Below are 20970 nucleotides of genomic sequence, written 5' to 3'. Positions count from 1 at the left end.
ACGTATACAAAATATTTAAACCTAAACGCAATTATCCTCAAATAATGACTTAAGGTCAGTGCGGGCAAGACCGGCATAGTTTATTGGAAATAAAGTTTGAGTGTATAAAACGCTATAATTAATGTAGTCTGGCGTAATGCGCATGGTCCTATGAGATAACAAATATTATATTTTATAAAGCTTTTATAATATTTTGGTGAAATAAGGTACTTTTCAGTCATAAAAATCATATTTTGTAAGGCTCGGCGGGTTGACCGTCCTCCCGCGATGAGTACAGAAAGACCGTCTAGTGCTTGTTGTCGCGTAATTTCATATGAGACTAGATTCCAAAATCATGATCATTGTTATTTCACGTAATAACAGGGCAGAATGTGCTAGATAATTAATAAAATAGCGTTAAAATTTTGAACATATAAGCATTATTCTATTTATAAGGCAAGACCGGCATAAGTCCCGTAGATGGGGTTCATAACCTTTTCTTTTCAGGTCCAGATATTGCATAATACTGTTTTTCCAACGAACACCTGCGATACAATTTAGTCACGAATTCACGATATTACAGGCTCATATAAATCCACCCACTTATCTGTTTTTGAAACTTTTTTATTAAGAAAAGGTAATAGAATATTAAGATACGTGAATTAGTTTGGTAACATTTCTTAGCAATGCTTGGTTTTTCTATAGTTACTACCAGAGTTACCACCTACCTGAGCTAACACCCCCGAAAACCTATTGATGACACCCATGGAGAATTTTGTGTCAAAGTGACAGTCATCAAAGTCAAATTCTAAATTGGTCATTAATTTACAAATCAGCACCACTGAAAACATAATTATTTGACGACACCCATGACGACTTTTTGTCAAAGTGACAGCCGGCAATGTCAATAAACGATCGGGTAGCCGTAAAATAGTCGGTCAAAATTATCAAAACCATTTTAAAGGGTACCCATACGGCCCCTGTTGGGTAATGCTGATTATTAAAATAATGACCAACTTGAAACCCTACTCTCTTTTGAAATATTTGTTGCCGCATGTTGCACAATCTAAATATACTTAAATAAAAAAAATAAAAAACGGGTAGAGCTTACGATAATTCTACCAACTTAAATATGATGATGAATAATGCAGTATAGGCTTACTTCTGTTCACCTCTTATCATTCTTCACAACCATGTCACATATATTTTATTTTTACTTAATACTTTCGAATGATTTTAGTAACACCATACGAATCATTGTCAAAACTGTATTTCGTAGTTAAAATCAAAAACGGTACAACTTATTTCCAATAAAGCCTAAAAAAGGTTGGCAACTCCTTGTTTATCATATGCCGGTCTTGCCTTTCTCTTTTATGCCGGACTTTCTGACTAGGCACAATTTCTAAGTTTCATATTTCAGAACATAAAACTAGAAATTGAGCGCGTTTTGAGTAGAATAATAGTACTAATCCGAAATAACGGTTATTAAATGACTCCGTTACATATGTGATATACAAATATTTCGACTGCTTCTATTTTATTTTATTTTTTTGCGGAACCATGTTGAACTCGATGTTCGAGTTCGAAACGAGAAACAAGTTTATTGTTAACTAGTGTTCGTCCTAGGGATATGTATTGAAGACCAATGGATTAAGGATGAAAAACTGCTATACCTCCAGAGGTGTGAGAGGCGTAGATATATAAACACAAAAGTTATAGTCAATAGACGGTCTTTCCGGGTAGACGGTCTTACCCACACTGACCTTACTTTAAAACAAAGCACCTGAATAATATACGACAGCATTAACTAAATGTACACGTTCATTAAAATGAAACGGCACAAAGGATTCATAATATACAACTACATTTATTCGAGCAAGGAGTCGCCTGCACTGCACTTAAATGAACTGAGCATTTTGTAAATTAAGTGAAACATCTTGAGAGTGTCCTGTACTTACATACTGAAAGTTGAAAAAAATATGGCAATGATTCAAATTTGAGCAGGCTGTTTGTATCAACTAACAGGCGTTATCTAAATTACATACTCGTATTTTACTTTCATGGTGGAAGTGAGAAAATATTTTAGTATAGTGTAGTATTTCAAATATCGCCAGCGTGCAACAACAAAGTTGGTACCTACTCAAATAAAACATTGTTGATCAATTCAAATGGATAAAAAAAAAAGTTATCAAAACAGCTTCTTAAAGCTTAAATCGTTCATTGTGTAAAAAGTTATAAACTAGGTGGCACAAATAAAAGCAATAAAAGTAATGCTAGGACCCCGAGGCTGCCGGCTGCAATAAATCTGTCACTGTTACAAGTCGGAGAAAGAAACCGCACTATTATCGCAAAATGAAAACAATACTGCCAGCTACAGGACAATAGTGTGATAAATGCGTCTAATACTGCCTAAAGTAATAAAATAGGAATATCAAATGGAAGTACTTATATGTTAGCAATAATAGGTTGCTATTTTATTGATGTCCACAAACGTGTAATCTCAATCGGCCATTTTTATTTCGAGATTCACTTAGTAGGGGTACGGAAATTTAAAAGAAACTATCCTATTTGAAGACACTGGGTCCTTATTTCCATTGGCCTAAAAATAGAAAGGGCTTACGAGGTTAACGATGTTACAACTGTAGGTCGGATTCGATGCTCCCATGGGTCCTAGCGAAACTCCGAGACTTCTCTCAAAGGAGATGGTGGTGGGTAGGTATAATGAATTTGCAAACAGATATAATTTAAATGTACCTGCCCTGTCGCCACAGTTCAATATAAAAACCTACAAGAGAATTTATTTATTTATGGGCGAGGTCAGCAGGAAGATGTTCGCGGCGGTTGGCTCGCTTAGAAGATTACGAAACTTTCTTCCCATTCCTACCAAAATTGCTCTAGCTCAAACTCTCCTCCTTCCCATTTTGGATTACGCGGACGTTGCATATCTCGATCTCACCGAGGAGCAGCTTAATAAGCTTGAGCGTATCCAAAATGTCTGTATACGGTTCATATTTGGGTTACGCAAATATGACCATGTCTCTCAATTTCGTTCGCAGCTCAAGTGGCTCTCTATTCGTTTTCGTCGTAACTCTCACGTGCTGTCCCTTTTGTATTCCATTCTTTTTAACCCAACGACTCTCCGCTATCTTAAGAACCGTTTCAGCTATCTCCGTTCTGCTCGGTCCTCTCAGAATTTGCTTCTTTCCGTTCCGTCGTCCTCGTCTAAATTCTATAACAACTCCTTTACATTTCAAGCTGTGCGGCTTTGAAATTCCCTACCCCTAAATATTAGACGCGCTCAATCTCTACTTCTCAAGCTTCACTTTTTATCTGATCATTGATCAATGATACCTTGATGGACTTATGTCCCCTATAGCTGGCATGTAATTTGTTATATATATATATGTATTTGTATGTTTATGTATTGTATTTTATTTTTATATGTGTAGTATATTGTTTTGCGTAGTATAGTTTGTGCTAGATTTCCTCTAAGTCTACATTTAGTACACCTACTTACAAGGTTAAATTTATTATTCTCCACTACCTAGGTTGTCTGGAAGAGATCGCTCTTTAGCGATAAGACCGCCTCTTGTTTTACCTCTTAAATTGTTGTTTATACTTGCTATGTTGTTTCGTGTATTGAGGTGTGCAATAAAGAGTATTTGTATTGTATTGTATTGTATTTTATTATGTTTATACTTATACATATACTTACATATACTATTACTGTTGACTTGAATGCCTATAAAATACATAAAAATATATTATGTTATTAGTGGTTCACCTACGATTCCGGTCCGTTCCTGCACATGTAGCCAACATGCCTTTCGTCTACGCTCCTTAGCAAATGAAAAGCAACTGTCACTGTTGCATTAATAAGGAAGAGTGATAGAGAGGAACGAAGTGTTTCGTTTTCGTAGCATAAGTGATTGTCACTTTGGCTAGGCACTGCACGGCTATTAATCGCGATAAAAGCTGGAACGCCGTAAAATAATGCTGGGACGTGACGGGTCCCGTCACGTTGTACGTATTTTTATAACCAGCAATAAAACCGTAGAAATTCTTAAGTATATTATTATTTAAAAAAACGTAAAGAAGTGGACAAGTTGTGAACTAAGTCATAGTAAATTACTTTATGATGTAGTTTCTATTAAAATTGGTGATTTTATGACTAATTGAAATGCATTTTAAACTATTTTTTACACGTGTATACCTAGTTTAAGTATTACGCTGTAATAGATTTTTCTGATAAAATGTCGTTGTCGGCGGTAAGAACTAAATAATTATATGTCAGTGAAGGAAAATACATAAGAAAAAGTTTATAATTAAGTATATAAGAAAACACCAATCACTCGCTATAATATATGAGGCAATTCATTATAAAGAAATACCTGTTTATCCTCGGCAGTTACAGCCCAGATATACCATTAAATAACCTACAAAAATCTCATAATCAAGTTTTCACGACATTCATTGGAGAAGACTGGATCAAATCTAATAGTTGGGATAAATCCCCTCCATTTCGTCGTTTTATTCGACGCCAATTTCCTTCACGTTTTTGTCGTGAAAAACGTTTCTAGACGATTTGTCGTGAAATATTCGCATTTATTTTTGCCCGCGATGTGATCATGAGTTAGGTGTCATGGAAAATTATGGTCATTTGTTATCCACTTTAGCGGCGATTACGAAGCGACGTAAACTAATACCAACTCCTATAGAATGAATACATAAATGTCGTTCTCCTTTTTTCGGTTAAAACAGCACTAATGTTCAGATTATACGAGTTCTAATAGTTTTTTTTTCTTGTTTGCAGGAAATCCATCCAATGGAAATCCGTTTAGAAATCACTGCAAGGGAAACTTTAAACGCACTCAGGTAAAGATAAGATGTCTTCAACTGAATATTATTATTTATTTGTCATAGTAATAAAAATAAACGATCTTTTTATTTTTGATTTCAGAGCCACTCTTCTGCATACTCACTGGCATACGTTTACTTTGCTCGCCGAGGAAGACATCTATTCTACTTTAAAACTGCGAAAAGATCTCTCGTCGATACTTGATTCCCAACCATTGGATCCTAATTGGCTTTTCCTTCCTTCAAAATTTTCACGACATGCTATTTTTCGGTATGTGTGATTTTAGTTCCTAGAATCGTTTCTTGGATCTTTGACTGATACGTATATTCAACCTTAAGTTTTATTTTGCAGGAGACTCGCTCAGATTTCAAGGCTGACACGGGGCGTCGTTGTATTGATATGTGATATCCATTACGCTAAGCTTATTATGGATGAGGCTAAACGTTTTAACCTGGTCGACGGCCATTTTTTTTGGATATGGATTGACGCATCCCGAGAGATCGATGTCTTCCGGAACATCGGTAACCGAACACAGTACAGCGATTCCGACAACTTAGACTTTGATAGCATAAGAGATAAGGAAGAAGCACTGAGGAGCGAGGAATTCGAGCGCAGCAAACGCGGTGAAGTAGACAATAAATTGTTAAACGATATTAACGGTCACGTTTCTGCGAAATACCTTGAGGAGGATTTGAATGGAACTTCAAATGCCGAAAATCGACGTTTATTAAATAATAGTTCAAGAAATTCGTTTTTTTATCATTTAAGTAGGAATAAAAGTAAATCAGAAGCGCACAGTATTAACAAGAAAATATTAAATATAAGTTTTAGTCAAGCGTATGAAAGTAGGCGCAATATTAGTATGGAGAGTGTAAAAAATAATAATGTAAATAACAAAGGCGTTGAAACTTCTAAAATTGAAAACAATTCTATCGAGAAGGATAAACTGTCCTTCCATGTAAGAAATAATGGTAGACGTAGTTATAGTAAAATGAAAAATGAATCTTTTAACAAATATGTAAATAGTATAAATAAGAACGAAGTATATAATGAAATGAAAACGTTATTTCAAAGAGATATGAATACAGAAGAAGATGTACATTTAAGGCATAGGTTAGCACTCACAAGTGATACTAGTGATTTCTTAATGAATCCCACGGTGCAGACCTCCACGTATAAAATAAGGGAATCTATTGAAAAGCGAGGAGAAAGAAAACTAAACAAAGATTACGACATTGATGATAATTCTGAAGCAATGAAAGACAACATTACTGCTATAATTGACAGTCTTCCCGTTGGACTATTAGCATTACATCCCCAGCCAATGAAAATCGGTAAGCAGAACACAAAAACCGAACACTATATATTGCACGTTAATTTGCAACCTATTAAAAGTGATCACATTGTAACAGTACCTATACTTGTTGTAGATCGTTCATTCGTCCGTGCGGCAGTGCGCATGGCGGTGGGTGCGTTGCGGCGCGTGCTGCGTGCGTGCGACGCGTGGTCGGCGCAAGCGCAATTTCTTAGCGATGCCGCTGCCTCTTGTTGGGAGGAACCTAGTGACGCTGCCGCGGACTTCTCGGCTGATTTTGTCAGGTTAGTTGAACATTGAACTTAAGATTTTTTTTTAAGTTTTAGGCCTTCAACTTTTAAAATCTTCATAAAGAATCCTGAAGAAGGCTTCCTCAGAACAGATTTTATAATTAATTTTAGTAAAAATCTACTAATACCTACGTCTACATTTGTGTAAACACACTGTTATGTAAACTTTTCTGGAGTTAGATAATTTCCAAACTCTGGCTTTTGATCTGACCAATAAGATTTTCAGACTTTATCTACGAAATATAATAACATCATTAGATACTTGCCCATTGCTTCGCTTTCCGAAGGAGGACAACAACGTCAACCGGCCTAATCCAAATAGAAATAGGTTTACCTTCTGTTGAAAGGTCAGATGCACAGATGTCATATATACCATAGATCAAGCAAACATATAAAATATCTACTTAGCGTATCAAATGAACTCAGTAAAATCCACGGAGTTGTCCATATATTCGCAGCTTGCAGCTTTCGGGCGTCAATTTTTGTAAGTTGAAGTCAACAAAAACATAAAAAATACCTTGTTACGTGATATTTAAATGCAACAACACAAGCATTATGAACACTCAAGGGCCTGAGACATATTTAAAATCTCAGGCAAATAACAACTTCAGTGCAAAATCTGACACGCTCGGCCCCTATACAAATAGATGAACTTGTTTCTTCTATCTAAATCTAATCCTGTGGTCAGATGGCAGTCGCATTCATAACAATTATTATCAAATATTTAAATCTTCATCAACTGTCTAAATTATAAAAAAATACGAACATTGACTTTCTCTCGCAAAAGAATACAAACAAAACATTACCAAGAAATATTTTCCCAAGCACCAGAATACTTCACCGTTAGTTCGAATTTACCAGACAATGTTCAACTTTGAACGACCATTGAAAGTTTCCGCTTTGAGTGGAAGCCACGGGTCTGCCGCGATGCCCGTGCGAAACAGGGCCCTCAAACGTTTCGTAAACTTTGGCCCAAGGAAGTAGTTTGGCGCCCGGCTGTTTGCTTTTGTCCACGATTAGTATGTAACCACGAGGTCATGTTGACGTTACACTTCAGCTACCTGTACAAATAGCGTTGAGTGTGCTTATTTAATAGATAAACACTAAAGATGCAGGGGGATGAAAGCTCCAATTTTTCATACACACGTTCCTCCTCGTTTTCATCCCTAGATAATTGGATAAGTATTGAAATTTTTGGGATATTTTTTACAAATTAAAATATATTTTAATCATACTTATGGCCATACGTTTTCCATCAGTTTGTAACGAGAATCGATCGTACCCTATCTTCTTAAATATCCATTTACCGTGGTACACTTATAAAGTTCTATCATTGTTCTATTTCGGACAGAAAGATAATTAATTTCCAATTTATTTCAAAAGCTATAAATCAAGCAATATCAAATTTCCTTACAAATCGTATAATGCCTATCGACTTTGGCTGTAACTTTTTAAGTGACAATTATTGGAAAAGTTGACACAAAGCCAAAGTTAGGTTTAGTGAAAATGTTCATTGTAATCGTGAAAAGTTGTGTTCAGTTAATGACCTTCCTGAATGAACAGGGGCCCATAGTGAGGCAGGAGTGACTGATACCGTCCTTGGCCGTGATGGATCTCTTTCATTGCGGCATTTTATTAAAATACTTGCTGTAACTGGGAACTTTGCCCTCCGAAAGGGCCCATTTAGACGGCGCGCGAACTCGCATGCGATTTTAGTTACATTGCGGATTGTTGAGGCTACATACAATTCAGCACACCCATCAAATACCGCAATGTAAAGAAACTCGCATGCGAGTTTTGGGTCCCTAGGAATGGATTTTGCGAATCGTCCTGCAAACGAAATGGTTAATTTTTATTCTTTTTCCTTTCCTTTTGCGTCACGGTCGGCGTTGTTTACAATTCTTTTGACATAAATGACTTTGGAATCGGTAAGCGGTACTTAATTAGCTAAAATTATGAATGGCTATCCGGATTGAGTTTTTAATTTAATTTATGATCATACAAGAAACAATTAAGTAGGTACACTTTATAAGTCATTGCCATTGCATAAAGCGTGTCTTGCTTTTACGAAAATGACTGCCACCTGACCTTCTTATCCAGAGTTTGCTTAGGACTATTTCGTCTTAAAGTTTTCTTATACCGAAAAGCGACTGACATACTAAATAACATTTCGCTCAAATCTCGAAAAACTTATAGGTACAAACCGCGTCATGAATCCGCGACCTCGAGATTGAAAACAATATTCTCGTACCACTAAACGGCAAACGCTCCTAACATTTTGCAATATAAGAAGTATATTAAAGCATAAAGAGAGATGTCTGAATGCACTGGATTGTAACTAGACACGATAATAGAATGGTAACAAGCGTGAAGCATCATCGTAAAAGTAAATTGACTAGCGCGTCCGAGAACGGGGCGAGATTACTTTTGCGCCCTTCTATCTAAAATGCGAGCTTGCGGTGTATATCGGGCCCGCATTACGCTACATAAAATCTTATCTCTGTGCCGGGCGTGTAGAAAAGACGCCAAACGTTCCCTGTCGCACTAATAGGAGAGACCAAAAGAGAGAGATAACCACGATCCACTACGGAGCATGGACATCTTGTCTACACGATATGGTGTTACAGGCGCGATATTTAGGTAATTATAACACAATTCTTTGGATCTTTATAAATTATAACGTTAATATTAATTGTTTTATATAACAGGTTTTGAATGCTGTGAATAGGTACCTATTTTGTTTTGTTGCTTTAATTTAATTGTATCTTGTAGTTACCGTTTAGGTACATATACTACACTAAATTTCAGGTATCTACATTATTTTTGATCTAAATAATATTTGTAAATTAGCAAAAATATCTCGATCTAACGCAAGACGTTTGACCGCTATTGATTTAAATTATAGGTGTATAATTTTGTCTTGCGTGAAGGGTATATCGTCACTACTTTTAAAAAATCTCGTATCTCACGCTGTTCCTCAAAGTTAAAACGCAGTAAGTCTATATGCATTCCATACATACTTACTACAATTTTCTTTTCATTGACAGACGAAGATACAATTTTTTTTAAAGTAGTGACGATATGTGTATTCAGATATATCTAAATTATTATAATAATTGTATTTAGACGGCGCTTGTAATGAAACTCTCACGTGAGATCTCGTACCCTGCCAGTCCTAAGTTACTACATCAAGTTAAAAAAGAAAACACATTTAAAAAAAGGATCGGAATTCGCAGTTCATTTTGCATTCAACGCGTCCCCCGTACATCACTGCGCGTCACGTCAAGCCTCGATTCCTGGAATTCTTCTACAGTATGAACTGGAAAGAAATTAATTGTAACAGTAACGGTTTGGTTTATTTTAAGGATGCCGCAAGTATTCGGCAACCTTTCAGTATTCGGCTGAATACTGTCTACTATTCGGCCGAGTACAGTATCTTCTTAAAAAAATAAATAAAAACCTACACAAAAATGAGCAACATTGAAATTCAGCAACGCAACGTGGAAATTTGTGACAAATTTTTTGAGCAATAAATAATAAACATATCAAACAAAAACAGCCCCTTTCGCGCAAACGATGTCCTAATTCCTTGGCGCAATTGAAGATTTCAACAACAAAAAATCTGCAAAAATTAAATCTCCATTCACCGCTGTGTTTTGTTGGTTAAAAATTTTCATAATAAATGTCTAGCTTTTGTAATATTCGGTGTAATGAAGCCGAATATTTCAGTATCCGGTATATACCAGGAACATCTCTTAGTTTATTTACGGTCGTGGCCTGCGGTGTTAGCGTAGTGTCACGCCGACAGTGACGAGGGTGGCTCCAGGCTGTGGTAACCGATATTTAACTAAGCTGGAAGTGCTCTAAATACGAGTACTTAGCGAAGTCATTAACATAATCTATTTAGACTTCTTAATTTGTGCTATGATTAAAACCATCTTGCGCTAAGTGTGTATTTTTTACCTTGTCATTTTTATCATCTTGAAAATGAACTTTAGCGCTAATTTTAAAAGTAACAATAGTTTTCTCTCCCATGTCTTGAAACATAAACTCATATTCGTTTTTAATAGTTAGTTTATTCTATATTCGTTTCGTATTTCACTTTTTGCTTGTTACTTGTCTTTTTTCGTTAATAATATACACAGTAAAAAAATTTAATAAAAAATTTAATAAAGCAGGGGTAAAGAAAATGTAATACAAATAATAAATAAATCAAATTAAAACTATTCTAAACTAATAATTAACAAGCTAAACTAAACTAAAATAAAGACTAATCTTATACTTTTAAACGAGCAATTCTTGTATATTTATTTATTTATTTATTTATACCGACGATCTCGGAAACCGTTCTAACGATTTCGCTGAAATTTGTTATGTGGGGGTTTTCGGGGGTGAAAAATCGTTCTAGCGTAGCCTTAGATCCCGGAAAACGCGAATTTTCGAGTTTTCATGAGTTTTTTTCGCGTTAGTAAACGTAAAATATGGTCGTTAATTTCGCCGCGCTCGCATCGATTCCGCTTAGCTCAGTCGTACGAGGTCGGTCTAATGTACGCAGATAGATCGTAGGTGTCAGGGTTTCGAATCCCGGCCAGAAATTAAGTTTTTGTTTTTTGTCTTTTTTTTTTGTTTTTGTATTTATAAGAGTTTTTTTTTATCTAAAGACGAAGAAGATAATATATTAAAATAGAACCGAGCGAAGCTCGGTCGCCCAGATATTAAATAATTAATTGAGTTACATTCCGTCTATCACCTGACCCAAAAGTGCCAAAGATGCTAGCAGCATTACCGCGTTGGACAGCCAGCGAAGTTTGTTGGACCAGGTAAATGATAACAGTAACAGGTAAAAGAATAAGATAAATAAAATTAACACGATCCTGAAAATATAACCTTCTTCTTCTTTCATTTTCGGTAAAGAAGTTGTTAATAATATAGATTTTCAATCCTTTTGACACTGTCTCTTTTCTATTATTCCTGAAGAGATATCTTAGAAAAATATTGAAATATTATACAACATTTATTTTTTATTATTACTTTCTCATTTGTTGCTAATTCAACGCAATAGGTACTAAATCGCAGGTTAAACCTAGCAAATAACAGTTTTTCTTCTCACAAAAAGTACCTAAATAATTCATGTTCATAGAATGGAACACATTTTTCTATTACATTTTCAGCTGGTATGTCTTATGTTAAGAAAAGGCCGTCAACTTTCCGAATTGACATGTCTCCATTTGTCACTACCGATATCATAATTCTGTTGTGTTATTCGGGTCAACGTATAGAATTTGTATTAGAAATGGTTATTTATTAGGTATTATTATATTTTTTCTAAATAGTTAAGTATACACATAATCAATCACTTTATCTTTTTTCCCTTACCATCCGACAACTCAACATCTTGCTCTGTAGATACGTTTTTCGTTAAAAATGGCGCGTTTGCAACTTCAAGCTCGTCTGAAGTTCACAGTCAATCCATGACGTATCTTACACAATAAAACAAGGTCGTTTTTCTCAACAAAGGCTTTTACCTTGACTGAGGAAATTCAATACGCATTTTGAGCGAAATTCAATGTTTGCCAACAAGTCAGAGTGAAGGACAGAACATCATCCCGGTTTTGTAAGCTTACTCGTACCCTTTAAATTTGTGACGAACGACTTCACAATTGTAAGCTTACCAAAGTCGGTTTTGTGATTAAAACGTTTTCCTTTATAGTTAATTTATTATACCAATAATTTATTTATAAAGAAAAAATAGTCATATACTAGCAGTTAGCTTTTGCTTGCAACTTCATTTGCGTAGAATTAGTACTTTGGAAACCCCTGATAATAAACAATGGCAATAAAAAATCAATTTGAGGAAAATTATTACATCAATTATCAGGCGCTTCCTCAATTATCTTACTTTTGGGGTGGGAGTGACATAATTATTACCCTCTAAAGAAACGAATACAGAGAAATATATCCTAGGTATGCCTTTCTCAGGGGCAAACACAGACAGACAAACACACTTTTTAAAATTGTAGCATGGATAAATAAAAGTAAATTTCTATACGACCGCTTTTTTATAAAAAGGTTCAGTAAACCCTTCAAGATGGTCTCGGAATGAGAGATTTAGTGAGTTGCTCTTGACCCCTTTAATAGTGCCACCGAGAGGCACGGTCCTCAAAGCGTTATTCAATAAAATACGTGATCGGCATGCGTGTTCCGGCTCTGTATAAACGCTGAATATTCCATGATGATGGATACCGTGCTGGGATATTGGTTTTGTCGTTTTTGAATTGGTTTGATCGTGAAAACACGAGTGGTATTATTTATGTATCATCGAGATTGGTAATTGACAGTAGATTGTTGATACATTTATGCGACAATAACTTGTAGGCACTTTCTTTTATCATTAATGCTATGTTGTGTGTCTATCTATCTAATTGTTTTTACCTTTTTAAATTCGTTACGGAGATAATTTTGGATCAAATTGTAATGGAAATAATCATGCTGCCCAAAGGGTGTGGTATACGGAATTGAAGAACAAGGATGATATGCTTATTTTTTCTATCATTTGTACTGAAGGAAAAAGAGAACAGTTGCAGTTCCCCAAAATAGTTATACTTTCTCAGAATAAATTACATTTCCGTGACATTTACGATATCGGAGATCGTATTCTAAAACGATAAAAGCTCTAATTGCAGTTAACATTTTCTTAATTCTGAGTCAAAATAACCAAATATTACATTTTTTATAAAATCAGTACCTATGTGGTAAAATATTTCAGAAAAACACCTAAAACGAGAGAGTTACACGTCACACAGTAACTGAAGTTATAAAAAATTACTCTCCAGATTTGTGATCGCGAGTTCCGGACGTGTGACTAATGGCGCTCGCCCCCCTAACTGGCACTTAAATTAGTTACCAACTTCGCGGCTATCTAAACAATTTTTAAACGAGAAACTTTTCAGTTTAACTGCATTTCTGAATCAGGATAAACTTGGCGGAGACTTGTTTGACTTGTTTCTACAGAATGTTGTTCTTTAAGGTTTTTAAAGGAAGAAGCTGAAGGGGAATATACTAGCTAGAATAGATCGCTTTTTTCAATTTAGCGATGACTTTAACATAATCTACAATTGCAAATTTTCAAATCCATATTTTTTACATCTATCGTGAAGTGCATAAGAGCATTTTCAGAATTTGGGACCCCCAATTAGCGTAAGTTGTTAACAAAAATTAACTCACTGTCAGTTTTGTGACGATAATTAAGCACAAAATTTCTATAAAAATATTGTTTTTGTGTTAATTACATAAACTTAAAAGCAATAATTTACATTCAGAATATGAAAAAAGTATTTTTAGACAGATTTTATGCTTAATTGTCGTCACAAAATTGACAGCGAGTTAATTTTTGTTAACAACTCACGCTAATTGGGGTGTCCCAAATTCTGAAATTGCCCAAAAATAGAAACAAATTATTTAACAATAATGATAGATTTTTTCTTAGATTTCAACATGTCTATCCATCAAATTGTTAGTTCTATTATAATCTACTATAATAACAAGAACGAAAAAGTACCGAGTACTTGTCACTCTTGTTTACTTTTTTCCTGCAAACATTTGCCTCAAAGCGAATTTTACTCTCACACGCTACAAAATAAAAACATAATAAGAAAATACATACAAGCAGTAATTAAAAAAATCTATAATTACTTACAGGATACAGGCGTGATTGTATGTATGTTGTATGTATGTATAATTACTTACACTCTCCAGTTTTTGAATATATTTTCCACTACATTTTCTAAGTACGATTTTATTCTACTTTGTCGATAATAATTGCGGCTTTTCATTATAGAAGGGTCTTAAAACTTCAAGTTCAGAAATGTTCATCGATTTTTGTTTCCTTTATTTATACTACCTACTTGTGTTGCGACAACACATTATTTCATACTTATGTAGGGCTAAATCCAAGTCAATCACATTATCACAAGTCGGGCGGAGCACGGCGACTTTTGGCGGGAGGCCAGGTTATAAGCTGATGCCACAAAAATGATGTCTCCCGTTGACATGACTTGACGAGCATTCTGATTAGGCTACTAGACTCGTATCTAATTTGGCACAATAAATGATTGTCTTCTGTAATATTTGACGTAAGAAACCAATATTTACGACCGGTCTGGTTATAAGACGACCGGTCTGGCGCAGTCGGTAGAGACCCTGCCTGCTACGCCGCGGTCCCGGGTTCGAATCCCGGTAAGGGCGTTTATTTGTGTGATGAGCACCTGAGTCACGGATGTTTTCCATGTATAGTATATAAGTATTTATATATTATATACAGTCCCGGTCACTTGAATAGAACCGGTAGAAAAGTATTGTAATTATGTATCATTTAAAAAGATAAAAGTAATCTATTATAACTTTTTAATATATATCCCTATCTAAAAACTATACATAACCTAATACACGCTTCTAGAAACAGAACATTCAAGAAACTTCCATGCTGTCGGCCGATAGCGCGGTCACATGAATAGAACCAGTCAGTTTAAATTGCGCTTTCGACGCGAACAGACGTTAGTAGTTATAATATCAATACGCTATCTTATTGTAAATCTTTGTAAATAAATTTCTGTGTTAAAGTGTAATGATTTTAAAATAAAATGGGACGTGGGAAGAAGTTAACTCCAGAAGAAATTATAAGAATTGGAACATTAAAAGAAGAACATTATCCTTTGCGTGAAATAGCTCGACGACTGGGTAGATCGCATCATGTGATCATGAAGTATTTAGAAGATCCAGAAAATTATGGTAAGCGATATAAAGGAAGAACAAAACGAGCCACAACAGAAAAAGAAAGACGGCGCATACTTCGTGAAGCATCTAATTCTTCTCTAACTGCTCGTCAAATAGCACAAAAGGTGGGCACGCAAGCATATGTCCGTACAGTGCGACGGATCATAAACAAGTGCTCGTTAGTGAAACGTCTGAAAATTAAGAAACGACCTGCTTTAAATCACCGACATTATTCCTTACGTTTAGAATTTGCACGACAGCATATGACATGGAAATTAGAATGGTACAAAGTAATATTTACTGACGAAAAGAAGTTTAATTTGGATGGTCCAGATGGCTATGCATATTATTTTCATGATATTCGGAAAGAAGAAAGGTATTTGTCCAGACGACACAGCGCTTTAGGAAGTATAATGGTGTGGGGTGCTATCTGTAGTGAGGGTGTGCTGGACCTAGTTTTGCTTGAAGGTAAACAAAATGCAGAAAAATACATTAAACTACTAGAACGACAGAAGACAATTATAAAATCAAAATTAAAAGATCGTCACTTTATATTTCAGCATGATAATGCACCTATTCACACGGCGAAGCCTGTGAAAAAATGGTTCGTGGATAATAATATCGAAATTCTTGAGTGGCCTTCCGTATCACCCGATCTTAATATTATGGAAAATGTATGGGGATGGCTAACGAGAAAATTGTACGCAGATGGAACACAATTTGACAATAAAGAAGCTCTGAGATCGGCTTTAATGAAAGAGTGGTCGGCGATACATCGACACTACCTTCAGTCGTTGTATGATTCAATGCCCAGTCGACTTTTTGAAGTAATTAGAAATAATGGAAAAAATACTAAATATTAATACACTTTTCATAATTGTTTGTCGTTTTATTTTAGAAAAATAAGCTAGTGGTTCTATTCATGTGACCGACCAAAATCGACATACTTCTATACATTAATACCATACATAAATAATGTAACAGGGAAATGTTCTACAATATAATATTTAAATAGTACACGTCACTGAGTATTAAAAACTGAGACTATTATATTTATTTATTGGAAAAATTAACTCATATATCTGTAAAGGTATGTGGTTCTATTTAAGTGACCGGGACACAACACAAGACTTCTTGAGCTTACCGTGGGCCTCAGTCAATCTGTGTAAGAATGTCCTACAATATTTATTTATTTATTTATTATTTATTTATTTATTTATATATTATATATATCGTTGTCTGGGTACCCACAACACAAGCCTTCTTGAGCTTACCGTGGGCCTCAGTCAATCTGTGTAAGAATGTCCTATAATATTTATTTATTTATTATTTTATATTTAATGATTTTGGGTATTAAATGTGTACGATGACTACGTATTTTTAATTCAAAAATGTGAGTAATTTTTATTTTATTTTGGCCACCGAAAACGCTGTCGGCCGTGTAGTGACGTCATAGAATTCATGTCAAATCAATCACTGACATAATGACCTTTATGCCTCGTACTTAAAAGTGTTAGAAAGTGTTGTTTTCGCACTGAATGACTTCATTCACTAGAAATCTATAGATGACATGACATGGCTAATGTTGTTTTTGCCTAATTACGTAAAAGTATTCTTTAAAAATATTTTTTGCGATTTATAAGTCATAATAAAATATAGTGATATTTTTTTCGGTTAAAAAGGGTCAAGTTGCCTTGTATTGCGTCTGATACGAAGTTAAAGGCAATTAACTCAATTTCAAGAAAGTGTTAACGTCAATTACCAGGCGCAGTCTAAGTTTTTTTACCCATTTCAGGGACAAAAAAGTAACCTTTATTCTTTCCAAGAGCTCAAACTATTTTTGTATCAAATTTAATTGAACAAAATCGGTTCAACGGGTAAAGCGTAATAGGTAATACACAGACACACTCTCGCATTTATAATATTAGTTTGGATAAGGCTTTTGGCGGGCGGCCAGTCTGCAAGCTGATTCCACAAAATGATGTCTCCCGTCGACATGACTTGACGAGCATTCGGAGGCCCTTCAGAAATCGTGCAACTTGGCGCTGGCTCAGCGAAGTGGAAAAATCGGCACCCTGGCAGATTTTAACAGACCTGACGAGACGGAAATAATAAATTGAACTGATTGATCGTTTCATCGTTAGACAGGATTCTTTTGACGTTCATTTAACGCTTTTAATTTTGATCGCACTGATTGACAGTATTAGGAATAAAAACAAATAAATATTTTTCCTGATGAATGGAGTTTATAAGAGCATAATTATAATAAAAATATAGTATTCCGTACCTAGGCAGTATATAGAAATGTTATAATTATATTAAGTAAAATAAAAACCTTAATTTTACACGTAAAAACTATGTCCACAGACAACGTACAAAATACAATTTATTCATGGGTGTTAAACAGAAGTTTGCCTTGCCTCATGATGTCATAATGTAATTGTACTACAAGACTATCTTTTATACATGTATGTGTGTTTTTGTGTTATTTAATTACTCTCATCAGTACATTATGGCGTGATATTACAGCACTGGTTAGTTAATGAGCTTAATTGATATGTCCATATTTTATGACTAAAATGTTGTACGAGTACGATACACGTTCGTGTCGATTTCACAGACTTCCTTTGAATTGGCGATTTTTTTTCTAATGTTTCGAAACTCGTTTCGAGTTTCCGCACTTGTAGCATATTTGACTACGACACTTATCATCGAACAGGGCTCCTTCATAGTACATGGTGAAATTTAATCGGTAAGCAGGATCCAATTTTTCTTATTCAGTAATCGATGACATTTATGTGGCGCTCACACGGAATTAAGTTTTTTTTTGTCATACCTAATTAAATTTTCATTGAGCGAAGTAAAAATTCCGCATTGAATTCTATTTCTGTTAATAATCAATATTTATTTAACTCCTGATTACCGATTAAATTTCACCGTGTATTTTACTTGACTTACCTATTAATACATCCGCATGGAAATTAAATGCAAGCGAGATCGACCGTAGGCACGGATATTGCACGTTTACACTCCCGCAGAGACCAGAGCCTATACTACGAGTGCTTGACGTTTTAGAACACGATACCCGATAGCGTCAATGTCACAGAATGACATTGTTTGTATGCAGAAATAAAACAGCGCCTTTAAACGGCTACTTAGGCCAACATTGGACTATCATATATTTATCACAGAAATAATAATTATGATCATAATTTTATTATTGTTGTGAAATAGGATTTAAATGTCCGAAGGGCAAACTGCATAAAAATAGGTGCCCCGCATAGCTGCTCCGTCGAGATCGCACCTAGTTTCGTACAAAGAAAAAAATCTCTTGGATCGTATCTGATTTCATACATCACAAGGTTACAAACCGGCGGTGTTATGTACGCGGCCTAAGGGAATCAAACTCCTATACTGTATATGAATTATCAATTTATCATATAGGTTGTTATTGCTGCAATGTCGTAGATTTATCACATTAATATGAGATCTACATCTATGATAGTGTAATATCGGCCTTTCTGACGTTTATTTTATCGAGTTACGTAATTAAACGTTAAAACTCATGGTACAGGCACAGAATTATGTTTAGTATGCCGACAATGCCGAGGCCATATTTCGTGCCACACCTGGCCAATTTTCTCTACGAATTTTATTGTGACAATGGTTTGCTTTGAATAATAAAGCTGTTACAAAAATGTCCCAGATCTATGAATAAGTCAGTCAGTAATACAGTGTGTAAATCGAATGCAGGCGAATCTCTTAACTGCGGTTGGTATCCGTCATAGATAATGTAATTGTTAATTTATTAGTTTAATAGTTAGTTTATATGTAAATATTTATTTAAAGTTACTTTTAATTAAAGTGTAGTATTTGTCTATACAATAAATATATAATGATTATTTTATAAAATACCGACAAAAATATTAGTAAACTACTTAAAATTGAAATTAGAATTTTATCCATACATACATCCATACAATATCGTTGTCATTTGTCATTAACTGTCATCGCAACCATGATAACAGTACATTGCTGCTGAGAAAATTGTCAAAGTATAATATTATGGAGTGGGTATTATGAAGAGTAAATGTGTCGCTTAACTTCAAACCTGGGTAAATCCATTCTGCTTTAAGGTTAAATATATAAAAAATATAATATGATCTGAAAGATAATCAACCTTATAGCAGAATGGATTTAGCCAGTTTTGAAGTTAAGCGACACAAATTAAACGTTACCACCTCTTAATACTAATGAATTCTACGTCTGGTTCAATTTATCGCCCGTATAAGGATTTAATACTCAATACATTATAAAACTAACAGAAAAGCAAATAAAGGTTATGTCAAGGACGATATAATACCAGGACAGACCAAGCCCATACAAAAAAGAGTACACCTGAAATGTATGGGCTTTTTAGGCTTAAAACTGGATGGCGCTGTTTCGCAGCCTGGAAGTGGCCAAAATCATATTTTTGCGTGGTTTTATTTTTTGTAAGAACAAATGACATGCTTCTTTATTTTAATATCATGATAAGTATCACGTCAATTCACATTTTGAAAAAAAAAAAATTGTAGGCAAAGGCATCATCAGTGTAGTTATAATAGTATTTAATAGGTGGCGCTAAAAATGGAGGTACGATTCTTAGTATTAAGATTGTAAATCCTATATAAATAATCCTTGGTTATATTAAGAAAACGTGATTAACCCCACGATTTTAAGTCCTTTTTAAAATGTTATTATCTAAAGCGAAAATGAGACAAGCGGCTTTATTTACCCGGAGCTCGCTCAATCCCGTGGTCGCTTAACTATTACACAACTAAGTAACTTTCCAGGAACTTCTTAAATCTCGTGTAAGTTTGTGGTGTCGAGAAAATGCCGTAGATATTGGCAGGGTATCTGAAGTAAAGTTTTTCCGTTAATGCGTTCTACATTTTTTATGTATTTTTTTCTCAATAGGTTTGTAAACAGGGGGCCGATTTTTGAATCTCACTGTCACTAAAATACCGGTTGAAAACGGTGAATTGCCTATTATTTTCAGTGACAATTTTCTGAATTCGAACGCGTGAGACTCAAAAATCCCCAGTTCATCATTATTTTCACGACTGTTTTTGAACTGTGAAAAAGTATTTTTAGTACTTAGAACATTTGTAATTCTTGTTTAAATCTATGTTCAATCAAAATTTTAGTGCAAGTCCATGTTTTGAATATTTATGTACCTATAGATAGTAGGTATTTGTAATACAAACGCGTTTTAGGGGTTCGTAAAACATAAACGTACCTACCAGCTCTCAGCAGGTTACTAATTGACAGAAAATTTAATTAATCTATTTATTTTATAATAAAATAAACTCTCATTAATTGTATTGGGGAGAGATTAAAGGGTCTTTCATGAGGGCTAAGATAAGTCGCCGTAATGCTTACTCTTTATTATACGAATGGTTTTGATCTTACCGCTTATAATAAACCCTTCATTCTTATTCCAAGGCACCTTATTGATTTGATTGTCATCCCTAACAGCAGTTTTTATTAATTCATTTGTAATATTACAACTACCTACTAGCAATTAAATGCAACTCTTCCTATTTTAATTTATTTCATGTTAAGGTGGCTCGCTTTGGTATTGCAATTAGTGCGAGTTGATTAGTTGAGCTGAGGTTTAATCAAATTTGCAGAAGTATTCAGAGTGTGAGCCTTTTTATTACAATAGCAATATTAAAATAAATTAACAATGTATTTTACAGTCAATAAATAAT

General features: G+C 34.7%; 1 protein-coding gene across 1 annotated transcript in view; it reads left to right on the top strand.

Annotated features, from left to right (window-relative positions):
- The window catches only part of LOC125226509, a 116584-nt gene that overhangs the window by 72155 nt on the left and 23459 nt on the right, over nucleotides 1-20970 (top strand). Inside the window, exons 3-7 of the mRNA XM_048130492.1 lie at nucleotides 4793-4854; nucleotides 4940-5107; nucleotides 5189-5559; nucleotides 5926-6171; nucleotides 6268-6436. Of these exons, the coding sequence (XP_047986449.1) occupies nucleotides 4793-4854; nucleotides 4940-5107; nucleotides 5189-5559; nucleotides 5926-6171; nucleotides 6268-6436 (1016 nt within the window). The remainder of the gene's footprint in view (nucleotides 1-4792; nucleotides 4855-4939; nucleotides 5108-5188; nucleotides 5560-5925; nucleotides 6172-6267; nucleotides 6437-20970) is intronic.

Source organism: Leguminivora glycinivorella, chromosome 5, assembly GCF_023078275.1.
Source record: "Leguminivora glycinivorella isolate SPB_JAAS2020 chromosome 5, LegGlyc_1.1, whole genome shotgun sequence".
NCBI classification, from domain to species: Eukaryota; Metazoa; Arthropoda; class Insecta; order Lepidoptera; family Tortricidae; genus Leguminivora; species Leguminivora glycinivorella.
The sequence above is the reverse complement of the archived record's forward strand: the minus strand, read 5'-3'. Positions and strand labels throughout refer to the sequence as shown.